The 12,883-nt window shown below is 36.6% G+C and overlaps 1 protein-coding gene across 1 annotated transcript in view; it reads right to left on the reverse strand.

Moving 5' to 3' along the window:
• The window catches only part of acox3 (acyl-CoA oxidase 3, pristanoyl), a 50,942-nt gene that overhangs the window by 19,063 nt on the left and 18,996 nt on the right, over positions 1 to 12,883 (reverse strand). The window contains exons 13-14 of the mRNA XM_088629426.1: positions 12,123 to 12,236; positions 3,787 to 3,902 (exon numbers count right to left, since the gene is read on the reverse strand). Of these exons, the coding sequence (XP_088485552.1) occupies positions 3,787 to 3,902; positions 12,123 to 12,236 (230 nt within the window). The remainder of the gene's footprint in view (positions 1 to 3,786; positions 3,903 to 12,122; positions 12,237 to 12,883) is intronic.

Raw genomic sequence — 12,883 nt, forward strand, 5'->3', positions numbered from 1 at the left:
AGGGTCATCATATCATTCAAGGTCTGTTATAACCACCTCAACCATCTCCATAATTGCTTTTGGACCTTACTGGTAATGTGGGTTAGAGTAGGGAGTACAACAATACTGTATTTGAACTGTGAAGGAGCAAGCAAAGTTTAATACTACAAATAAAAAAATAAAAAAAATCATTTTGACTCTGAATCCTTCCGGTATGTGTGTGAATTTTGTTCTGTATTTAGTTATGCATTAGTATATATTGCACATTAGACATAAGATAATCTTTTCCAGAATGACTCTTTCTTCTCCCTTTGTCACCACTCTTATGTGCTCTGACTATTCTTTCATCTCTGTTTCTTTCCTTCTCTACTCAATACATTCTTCTTTCCATTTTTCAGTTTATTTCATGTTTACGTTAGCCCTGCTGTTTCCACTTTTCTTCCTTTACTTCATCATCTGATTCCTTCTGTTCACTCATGCCTTGTCCTCCATAATTCACTCCTTCTCATCCTCATTTTCTTTGAGAAGCTAAAACAGTCACCAAACACTGTAATAACAAAGTGACACTTTACAAAAAAAAATTCTCACTGAAAGCAACAGGAAATCCAAATAATGTACATCCACATAAATTAATAACTGGTCAATTGTTTAGAGGTAAGAGGTACTGCTAAGAGGAGTTCCCTTAAATGTAAGTAAGAAATATAATATAGCTTCCACAACACAAAAGATAAAAGTCAAAACGCAGACTTAGGCTGACACTTAAAGAGTTTAACATTGACGAATGCAATGTAATACGTTTTAAGTATTAAAGGATGGTACTGAAGTAGAAAAATGTAGACATTTAGGCTGACTCATAACTTAACTCATAAAGTATAGGGGAACAATAAAGAAGGCTAACACATGAGTTACTGTATATAGGGAAGTAGCGTCAGAACTGTACTTTTAAAATTATAGATGTGACGTCCCCTGGAGCAGGGGCACCAGTTGGTAACAGATTGGATCTTGCAAATGAAAGCACAATTGCACAGAAGTAGGAGCAGCTGAATCAACCAGGATTTGTCCTGGTAACAGGATGCAACTATGGATTTCATCAGGAGAATAAAGTGGAAATTCTTAAGACAGGCCAAGTCAATCCCTGCATTTAAATACAATTCAGCATGCATTTTGCATTCTGAAGAAAACACTGGAGCCTGAACACCCCAATGATCAGTAAGACCTTAAAGCTACTGCAGCAAAGCATTGCAAATGATTGTAAAAAGAGTTTGGTGAACTTGATTAACAGTTTTGATTTTGTTATTCCAGTAATGTTAGAGGTAATATTATGGCTTGTACCAATTTCTAGAACATTATGTCACATGACATTGGTACCTTTTCCGATATGGACATTTGTCATGAATCATCTCCATTTGTTGTTGATCAAGACATGATCAACTGTGATTGTGATTAATTGTGATTTCTGCCTTTGGGAGAAACTAATCTCAATCTGTGTATATAGCATTTGGATTTAGTCCTGTGTGGAAATAGGGTCCTTCCTTTTAAATTGTTTGTTCATACCTTTAAATATAAAGATTTAAATGGCGGACTTTTAACAAACCTTTCTATTGTATTATACTGTATTTTATTTAATGCATTTTGGAAAACTAAAATGGTGTCTTTCCTTTACAAACATCTCAATAAGGGAAATGAATCATTGCTTTATCTTTGATTTCCCGTAATACTTTTTTTACTCTTAAAGTTGACATCAACCATACGGCTGTCATCAACTGGGATCAATTCCAACCTCATTAAAAGATTATCTATCTTTTAAACCACATGTTTCTCTTCACACATCAGATGGATTTTTGTTCTGTATGCAATACAATGAAAACTTATCAGTAACAAATGTGAGAAACATCACAGAGTGTTCCTGCAGCTGCACTGCAGTACTTCCTATATTTTTCTGCTAACCATCCCTGGAATGCAACCAAAATAGACTTTAGCTTTTAATAGTGTCACATATTAATTAATAATACAGATCAATAACTATTTTCCGTTGAAATGTTCCTTTTAAGTATCATTCTCAATTCCAATTAAAACATAATTTAGACATTCCTGGTTACTTTTATTATATAATATTAATTTGCATACCGAGAACTGTTCCACAAGCTGTCGTATTTAAAATCGTTAGTTTAATTATTTTTGGAAGAGGACAGCTGTTTTGTTAAAGATACATGAACATATTGAACATTACCATAAATCTTACTCACTAAAATGAATAATCAGTCTTGCTTGTCATTTGAATAGCACTAGCTAGCTAATGGCATTTTGTGAATGTCCATTATATTTGTACGGTACAACAAAAAATATCACATTAATGGCTGAAATTTTTCAAACATCTATCCATTTTGTAACCACTTCATCCATTTCAGGATTGCACGGGAGCCAGAGTCTATCCTGACAGGCAAAGGGCACAAGGCAGGGTACACCCCAGATGGCACACCAGTCTATCGCAGGACAGAAAAATACACAGAGATGCACACATTTACACCAGGACCAATTTTCATAGAAGCAAATGAACTTACCAGAACGGCTTTGGACTGTGGGGAAACACAAGGCAACAGGGGGAAAACCATACAAACTCGACACAGATACTATCTCAGACCCAGAACTGAACCCAGGGCACCAGTGATGCGAGAGAACAATGCTAACCACTGTGCCGCCCTACAGTATATTCTCACATTTGTTTTAAAACAAACTATAGTTTAGTTGCAGTTACCAACATGTTCTTTAACAGACAACATGAAATTGCACTTAGTCTACCTGGTGTTCAACTACACAACTGTGTTATGGTACATCTGTCCATTAGAAATTATGTTATTAGAAACCTCTTATTTGAGCTGGGAGCCATGGAAACCCATGTGTCAAAAAAGACCTTCACAGAAGAGCACAAAAACAAAGGGTGCTTATTTTCTGAAAGAGCTTATATCCTCCTTGAAAAATATTATTTTTCAAAAACGAGGTAAGGGGTAAGTTTTCTGTATTTTGATTAGGCCTGGGAGAAATATCCTTTCAGGAAACAACAGCTGTTAAACACTCACAAAACACAGAAAAAAATGAACACCCCTTTTCCTTTAAATTGTTCCAGAAACCTCCAGACAATGCAAATATTAGACAATGAAAATATTTTGCACTTTTGTCACCAGTAAGGAGAAATTATGAACTTGTATTTCAACAAATATATTTAAAATAAACTGTGGTAAGAATACTTCCTAAACTGAAAGTGTTTACTTTGAACAACAAACCGATGCATAGCCAGACATAGTGATAGACAGAATTAAGATAACTATTCTTTAATAACATGTATGTTACATTCCATATTCTTCAGTGGAACATGTTTTGATCTAACTATAAACAATTGTGTTAAGTTATAACAGGAAAAAAAAAGGAAAGATTATTTCTACTGATACATTAAAAATGACAATTGGGGAACTGTTCACTGAAAGGAAAGGATTAGGTTTTCAAGAATGATTTCAAGAGAACAAGCACACAATCCATTACAAACATCTGCTCTTCTTGCAGCCTTACCTTCAGGGAGCAGATCACTAATTTAAAAAAAAGAAATAGAAAAACTGGAGCTGTAGAGCGAGGATGAATGCCTAAAGCATTTACACATTTGTTCAGGATTCTACTAGGTTCTTAATTGCACCCATAAGACATACAAATCTGTAAGCAAGCTCATAAAACAAAAGGCCTCACATAATGTGGGTGCCCCAAGCATAACTTACAGTATCATCTCAATAATGGAGATGAGGATAGGGGATAATTTACCTGGCTATTGTTTCTTGCCTCAAAATCTGTTTTCCCAGATGCCTTCTCTTCTTTGAGTTTGTGGTAACTTTCTCGTAGAAGAAAGCAAACCAACCACTTGTAAGCTGCCAGTGGAACTGGGGAAGAAGAACAGTGAGAATAAGCTGTGTAAATAGTGTGCATATTTTACTTAAAATACAAGGACAACCTCACATAAAACTAATGAAACTTCTGAAATTGTGTTAAGCTATAATAGACATGCTGCAAATGTGCCAAATAAGCAGAATTGTTGTAACCTTCAGAAAGGCCTGTTGGTGGACCTCAAAATCTACTGACACAGATGGCCCAACTGGGAGTCTCGTGTACACACATTATTGAACATACAGTGCGATCCATAAGTATTTGGACAGTGACACAATTTTTGCTGTTTTGGCTCTGTACTCCAGCACATTGGATTTGTAATAAAACAATGCCTATGAGGTTAAAATGCAGAATGTCAGCTTTAATTCCAGGGTATTTATATCTATATTGAGTGAACCATGTAGGAATCACAGCCCTTTTTATACATAGTCCCCCCATTTCATGGGACCAAAAGTAATTGGACACATTAACATAACCTTAAATAAAATTTGGCAGTTTGCAAATCCTTTGCAAATCGATGACTGCCTGAAGTCTGCAACCCATAGACATCACCAAACGTTGGGTATCTTCCCGGGTGATGCTCTGCCAGGCCTGTAATTCAACCATTGTTAGTTCCTGCTTGTTTCGGCGGCTTTTTGCTGTCAGTCTTGTCTTCAGTAAGTGAAATGCATGCTCAATGGGATTCAGGTCGGGTGACTGACTTGGTCAGTCAAAAACATTCCAGTTTTTGGCCCTGAAAAACTCCATAGTTGCATTAGCAGTATGTTTGGGGTCATTGTCATGCTGCAAGATGAAGCGCCGTCCAATGAGTTTGAAAGCATTTGGTTGGATCAGAGCAGATAAGAGGCTTCTTGTACACTTCAGAATTCATCCTGCTGCTGCCATCTGCAGTCACATCATCAATAAAGACAAGTGAGCCGATTCCACTGGCAGCTATACATGCCCAAGCCATGACACTACCTCACCATGTTTCACAGATGAGGTGGTATGCTTTGGATCATGAGCAGTTCCTTTTTTTCTCCACACTTTCCTCTTTACATCACTCCAGTACAGGTTAATCTTTGACTCATCTGTTCATAAGACTTGGTCACAGAACTTTACAGGCTTTTTTACATTCTTTTTAGCAAACTGTAACCTGGCCTTTCTGTTCTTGAGGCTTACCAGTGGTTTGCATCTGGTGGTGAACCCTCTGAGGTTATGCTGGTGTATTCTTCTCTCTATGGTGGTCTTTGACACATCTATGCCTACATCCTGGAGAGTGTTCTTGATCAGCAGTCGAAAAGGGGTTTTTCTTCACGATTGAAAGTATTCTTTGGTCATCCACTACTGTGGTCTGCCAGGTCATTTGCTATTGGTCAGCTCACCAGTGCATTCTTCCTTCTTAACAATGTACTAAACAGTTGATTTTGACACACCTAATGTTTTGGCTACATCTCTAATTGGTTTATTCTGATTTTTCAGCCTCATGATGGCCCGCCTTAATGGCATTAACACTTCTTTGGTCCTCATGTTGAAAGACAACAGCAACATGCAAATGTCACATCTAGAATCAACTCTAGACTTTTTGTTAGCTCTCTTGTGCATGAACTAATGATGCAACAACATCATTGTTGTCACTGAGCAGCCAATTGTCCAATTACTTTTGGTCCCCTAAAATGGGAGGACTATGTATAAAAAGGGCTGTGATTCCTATATGGTTCAGCCAATATAGACGTAAATACCCTTGCATTAAAGCTGACATTCTGCATAACCCTATACTTGTAGTTATTGTTTCATTTCAAATCCAATGTGCTGGAGTACAGAGCCAAAACAACAAAAATTGTGTCACTGTCCAAATACTTACAGACTGCACTGTATTCATTATTTATTGTGGGGTAGCTGCATCAGCATGCACAGGATGCAAAGGAACAAGTAATAGGTTTATTCCATGCTGAAAAGAAAAGAGAGAAAACACAACATTTCAGCTATGGAGCCTTCTTTGGGTGTAAGAAAGATAGGGCAGTCAGCAAAGATATTATAGCATGGAAATGTGGATGGTTGAGTGCCTATTTTGTATGTTTTGTGCTTTATGGAAGATAAATTATTCTATGGTTGGTGTTCATTCTGTTTAATTACAGTTTATACTTCAGTTTATAATGAGATAAGAAAGTGGAAAAATTACAAAGCCTGGCTTTCACCTATGTTAAAACATGCTAAAAATACTGAACACATTTAAACTCAGTCTGCGCTGACTCAAGCTTTTATTTATTGGGCGAATGGAGTAATTTGATAATATTTAAGTAATTTATTTTGCAGACTGCTTTGGTCAAGAACACATCTACTGCAAATTGAAGAGTTTACATGGTATTCTGGCAAAGATGATTCTCAAATGATCAATAAGGAAATTACGTCCTTTCATTCTTCACTTCTTTAAACAATAAACATGTGGTCAATTGAACAAAGTGAATGATGAGGCTGACGTGATGGAATTACACTCTTTTTGCAGTACTGGAAGCATATTTTTGTAACATTACGAGAATAGTTTTGTCTCATTGCCTACTGTTTATATTTTCATCACTGACTTCCAACCAATAACACAGCTGTTACGAATAAAGCGGAAGCCCGCTCAGAACTATTGCAGTTAAGGTGGTTAGCCCTTGGTGCAACAGAGACATGTTAACCTTCAGAGTGAAACTGCTCAAAGGTGCCTCTTGATTGTATTCACTTTTTGACATTGTGCTAATCTCATATTGACTTTTAGTGCCATGAAAATATTTAAATAAATATGCATATCTGAGTGGACGTTTTGGACTGAACTGAATGCAAAATACTGTATCACTTTTTGTGTTCAGTATAAATTACAGATGTGGGAAAAGATAAACGCTCACTGCAAAGGTCACTCCACTAAAAACTGCATTCTACCGCTGTGTATTTGAAGGAGCTGAAGGCCGAAAGGGCAAAGTACAAACAACACAAACATCCCAAATATCAGCCCCTGCCCCATCCCATGTGCTGATGTACATTAGCATGTGTGGAGAGATCAACCACAGCTGCAGTGCAGTGAACGGCTATACGAGTACATACAGTAGGAAACAACAGGGAAACAGAAAAAAACACTTCAATATAGCAAACTTGACAAAAATAAGCTAGTGTATGTTCTCCAAAACAGTGTCTCTCTTAACTAATACTAGAAAATAACAACAAAGAAATGACACCTTCCTGAACAGCTACATTAAACATCACATTACAGTCTTCCATGGCCCAAAGACTCTTTGCCCAAAGCCTAAGCTGGCAAACACAAGCTGCATCTTTGAGGGGTCGCAAGTCCATTGCAGGGCACATTGCACAGTGATGATTTACTGTAAACATGCCAGTCAAACTGGCCGGCATGTCTTTGGAAGATGGGAGGAAACTGGAGCAATTGGACGTAAACTAGGTGAGCACAGAGAGAGCATGCAAACTCTTTACAGAAGCCTCCCTAGCCTAGAATTAAATATAGGACCACAAACCTGTGGAGCAGCAGTGCTAATGGCCACACCACTGTGCTGGCTCATCCATTGCTTCATTATACCTTGTTTTTTTTCAGTTAAGACTTACTATTGTCAATTGATCTCTCTTTCAAAGAATGCCTGAATTTATCATCTGTGGTCCAAGATCAGTACTGCACAGAGCAGTACTGATCTCCTACTTATTGTGAAGTGCTTTGGGATCAACGGGGATGAAAGGAACCATACAAATACAAGGAATTATTATTATTATTACTAAAAAGAATGAACTATTATACTTGTGGATATCAACACATTAACTTACAAATATCAAACACTCCTCAGATCAGCACAATACCCTTCGCTTAGCAATAGCAGTGACTCACCATCTGTGGTATGATGTTAATAAGTACAACAGATGTTTCACATCTGTGGAAGAGCTCTATCCAAGGTTTATATTTCTTCGTACAACCCTGTCTTTACCTTGGAAGTGCCTGTTTTTACACAAAATACATTTCTCTTGTCTCTTCTTACGGGAAAAGCTGTTTTGGTTTGTTATTTTTTTCCCCAAAGACAACGAGGTGAGTTTATCACAAACCCCACCTTGCTACATGTTGGACGTATTAATTAACATAACTTCTTGCCTTAGTTTGTTCTGACAAAAAAAAACAGTTTTAGGAAGCAATAAAAACCTCTTCTATTCCTATTTATAAGGATTGATATCATATTTAAACATACCAAAGTAGACAATGTATCTCTTTTGGGCAGCTCTGACATGATCATTATTAGGACCTCTGTGACCAAAACACATCTTATTTGTTCTCAAACACCACCATTCTCATTGAACTAACATTGATACATTGACGTTAGACATTATTTCTAGTCCATTGAGCACAACATTATGTAAATTCTGGAACTGATCAGAGAAAAGTGCTGATGGTTCTGCAATATATACAAAATGGTTGAATATTCTTTTGTTCCCAATCAGGTTTATCTGAAAGGGCTGCTTCAATCCTCTAAGATGTTACAGATATTTAAGTGCTACTTAGAATGTACAGTAAAAATGTTACTAACAAGAGCAGGCCATTTCGCCCATCCAATGCAATTGGTATTTAACAATTTAACAGTATATCTGACAATCTACTCCATCCATTTCCTGGAAGAAACCAGAGTATTGGCATTAACCACATGCCTGAATGTTGTGATCGTGCATCTAATGAGAGAAGTCATTGCAGTGGTGTTGCTTCTCAAATTTTTAATGATCATACATTGGCAATAAATATAAACAGTCATGTGCACAATGTATATTAAACCCATGGACCTGTAGTGCCTTCGCTTCAAGCCTTTACTGAGGGTCACCTAAATGACCTGCAGTGCCAGAGGCTCTATTCCCATCTTCATCATCTGAAAAAACAGAAGCAAAACACTACCAGACAGGAAAGATTTTATGGTTCTGCATTCTCAACTGCAAACCGGAGCACTCCTAGCTTTTATGATAATCTCAGAAGTGAGTGTGGGTGGCATCTGCATTAAAGACGAATTTTCTCAGAAATGAAAATGTATGAATGAAGAAAATGCTAGAATAACTAGTAGAATATTTTAAGAATCAGCAAGATAAAGTTTGCATAGGACATGCAATCATCTAGCCTCCCCACAAATTTAGCTCAGAAACCCACAAATGTATTGGATAAGGGATGAGAACTATCCATAAAGTAGCATAGGTACTTTATTATGTTAAAATTAACAATATTATGAACAAAGTTTACAAGTCATTCTTCTTAACACAATCGTCTTTTTCACTAACAGACAAAAAACGTCTCATTATTTCAGCTACCACCAATATAATACTAAGCACAGGGTTAAGTGGTCTTTTACTAAATGTGCGGCATAAACACATCTGCCCCATAAAAATGCCACCATGGGCATCTGAAAATTCTTTGGCATCTATTTACATTCACTCTTCGCCAAGAAAAGGAAAGGCAGATGTGTAGGTGTGACAGGCAGCAACTAGGTGCAAACTGGCATCCTCACAATAAAGACAATTACGAGCAGTGTCCACTCTTTACCAATAAACAAAACAACTGCCCCAGCTGTGAGCCAAACCTTGAGGCAGAAGTTTGAATTTCTCTTTATTCATTTGGTAAATGTCTTTAATTTAAAGAGCAGGGAGATTAGAAACAGGGTTGATTATGGCTCTCTCTTGAAACATAAACACAATATCATTTTCTGGCCAATTACAAACTATACAATAATTGGTCATCAAACAAGATAACATTTACTTAACAATACCTTATGACAAACTCCTTCAAAAAGCATAAAAAAGAACACAGCATTTGTGTAAGAAAAGCAGAAAAAATACCACAAAACAGAAAAATACTGAGCAGTTTCTGAACTGTATTTACTGGATATGTTTGTGGCTAGAAAGCTATGGACACTGAAAGCGAATCCACACTGTTTTCCTGTAAATAGGTCAGTAAATACTATAAACAGGATGCAGCCAAACCACAGAGTGAAATTAGTCATTCCTAATTATGCTGGAACAAGACGTTGCAAAGTACTTTGCAAGGCAGCTGTCCATGACAGTTAACTTTGATTTTACAGTACAGCAAAAAGCAGAATTAAAGTCAGTTTAAATGGTTCTGTCCACCTCTGTATTTTGAAATGGCAAGAGTGAATCAATACATTTCTATAATTCTAAGTGACTGTATGATTTTATGACACCTTATACCTAAAGTATGTTACTAGTAAGAAGAGTGCTTCGTATGTATGTATTTTTAGTATTTTTTATGAAACATTTTTATAAAACAAAAGTAAAATCACCAACATTCAACAAAGTAACTGCTTACGGCAATATGTTGTAACAATAATTACTTATTGTGGTGGTCACTGATTCCCCACAGACACCAGACCCTGGGGCAAGAGCAGCTGACCCCGGCAGAAACCACTGTCAGGTCCACAGGAGAGAAAAGGGTGACCTGGAGCGGAGCTGCTCGTTTATCCAGTAACCTCAGAGTACAACCTGTCTACTAGGGGAGCTCTTAAGAAGGAGAACAGAAGCATTGGTGCAACAATCTCTCTAGTTTCAAAACAAGCCCTCGTGCTTTACAGTTTGTTTGGGCTTAGTCCACCATGAAAATCGTTAAAGACACTGATGTTGGTTCTCTGCATATTGGTGTGTTCAAGTTCTAAAAATAACCTTATTCTACAATATATTCATAAAAATTATATTTTCTGAATAGAAAACCTTTTGATAGATTACAAAAGCTTTTTAGACTTGTTTTAAGGTCAAAGATCTTAAATGACAGGTCGGAGGAATCTATCCATTTATGAATATACTGTATGCTCATTTTCTGCTGTGTTGGTTGTTGGAGCCAAGACATGAAGAACATGCACTAGGCAGTTCCAAAATCACCCAAAAATATTTATTTTTATTAGACTTTCAAGAGCAGAAATTACTGGTGGTTGTTAGGATTTATTTTAAAAAAATAGTAACTGCAGTACGACAGTATTTCAATAGTGTATTTTTAGTACTTCATGTTTTGTTTACATTCGAAAACATACATTTTGCCACAATCACTAAAGTATTGTAAAGTACTGCACCCTTTAAAACTACTTAAGGTACTGGAACATGTCCAAATAACATTTACTACTTCTGTTAAAATAACACTTTGCCCAGTTAAAAAGAATCTTGGTGTTTATCTTTGGAGTAAATACAATTAAAATATTTACAAATTCATCCTTTATAAGCAATGATGGCTGCTTGACTATCATTTTATTCTAAATAGTCTAGATAGAAATTCCAAATATAATACTGCAGTTTATAGACTGTGTCAGTGGGTATAAGCAGATTAATGTGTTTCACTAAAAATATTCCAATGCATTTAAATTCAGAGGTTTAACACAATTTCTTTATACTGTAAGTACATAAGATCAGATGTCAGTTATTATACTACTACATATATAAAAATGGCATACATTGCTTTTTTACAAATAATAACAATTCTACAGAAACCTTTCACATTGTTTATATTTCATAAGAATGGCATTTGTTTGTAAGTTATGGTCTTCATACTAACAAATATACAAATAATCTTTATATAACTATGACAGTCAATGTGAGTTACTGCCTAAGAGGAACCAGCTATCAGTTGTTCTGATACCTGCTTAGTTAGTACCGCTCTTAAGAGTCTTTCCAGCATGTGTGTGAGCTAGCTGATGAGAGGGCCAGTACAGCATACCTGGGAGCTCTGAGGGAGAGCTCCAGAGAAAAGAGCTCCATAAACATCCAAAAGTTAAGCTGCTGAATAAGAGAGCCACAAGGCTGACTGCGAAGGACCAACTGTATGGGTAATCGGACAACAAGACAAAAGGGCTGCTAAATAAAAGTTCTTTAATCACTTAGAAACTCACTGTAAAATTTTTCTTTTGTGTAAACAAATCAAACAAAACAAAACATCTGTTTTTGGTTGTTTATAGAATTAAATGCTCTAGGTCGCCGTGACAAAGGAAATCTCCATCACTTGACCTATTCATCACGAAGCCCTCAACAATCATTCTTATTTACAAATAAAAATTATACATTCTTCCTTCTCTGTAACAATCTTAAACATTAAGGTCAACATACCTGTGGATAGGTCTTGTTCTAAATACATAAATTACTCACAATCTGTGTATTTTAACTATCCCAATTTGGAATCATGTCTAGGTCAACCTACAGTATAGACACACTCATTCATACAGTATGTACAATACCTGCTGAGTTCATACACTCCTCTTCTGTAGATGCAGAAAATCTGTTACCCAGGATGGTGTTGAAGTCCTCCAAAAAGTTAACAGACCCCAGAGGAGACTCAACAGTTGATTTACCTGCAATCAAAGCAAAACTTTCTTCACTTTACATTATTGAAATACATTTTAACGTAAACTTCAATACATTTTAAGAATTGTCTTTGTGATCAACTTTTTTTACAATTTCTTCACCCTTGGGGCACAAACTCCTTACCAGCTTTCCTCAAAACCCACTCTATGCCAAATGGCTAGTTCTAGAAATCCTGTGAAACCAACTCAGCAAAACACTTGTCTTCCAGAAATGTAAAATGCACTCCCCAGCATCAAGGACCTGAGCAGAAGACAGCTCCATTGGCACAATGTAATACCAGTCCACCAGACCCTTTACTGTGGTGCTGTTAAGCCAATAGAGGAGTCGTCGTTTAGCAGTAATACCAAAGGGAAGCAAGGAATATTCCATGGACAGCATTTTTTCCCTTTAACCAAAACACTAAAACATCTATGTATCTCCAGACCATATGAAAAATGTGCCCATGGCAGCCTAGGGACACTGTACACTTCAGAGTATAAATTATGGTATTGTCTTAAAAGTTAATGCAATGGGCTTGTACATCTACCCAGCTCACTGTAGTCCTAATTTATAGTACATTGTATTGTATCAAAATGGGATTTTGCATAAATGTGGTTCAGTTTGCAATGATACAGTGCAGTTCGTAAGTATTTGG

The sequence above is a fragment of the Lepisosteus platostomus genome, chromosome 1 (genome assembly GCF_059453375.1).
Source record: "Lepisosteus platostomus isolate fLepPlt1 chromosome 1, fLepPlt1.hap1, whole genome shotgun sequence".
Classification (NCBI taxonomy): Eukaryota; Metazoa; Chordata; class Actinopteri; order Semionotiformes; family Lepisosteidae; genus Lepisosteus; species Lepisosteus platostomus.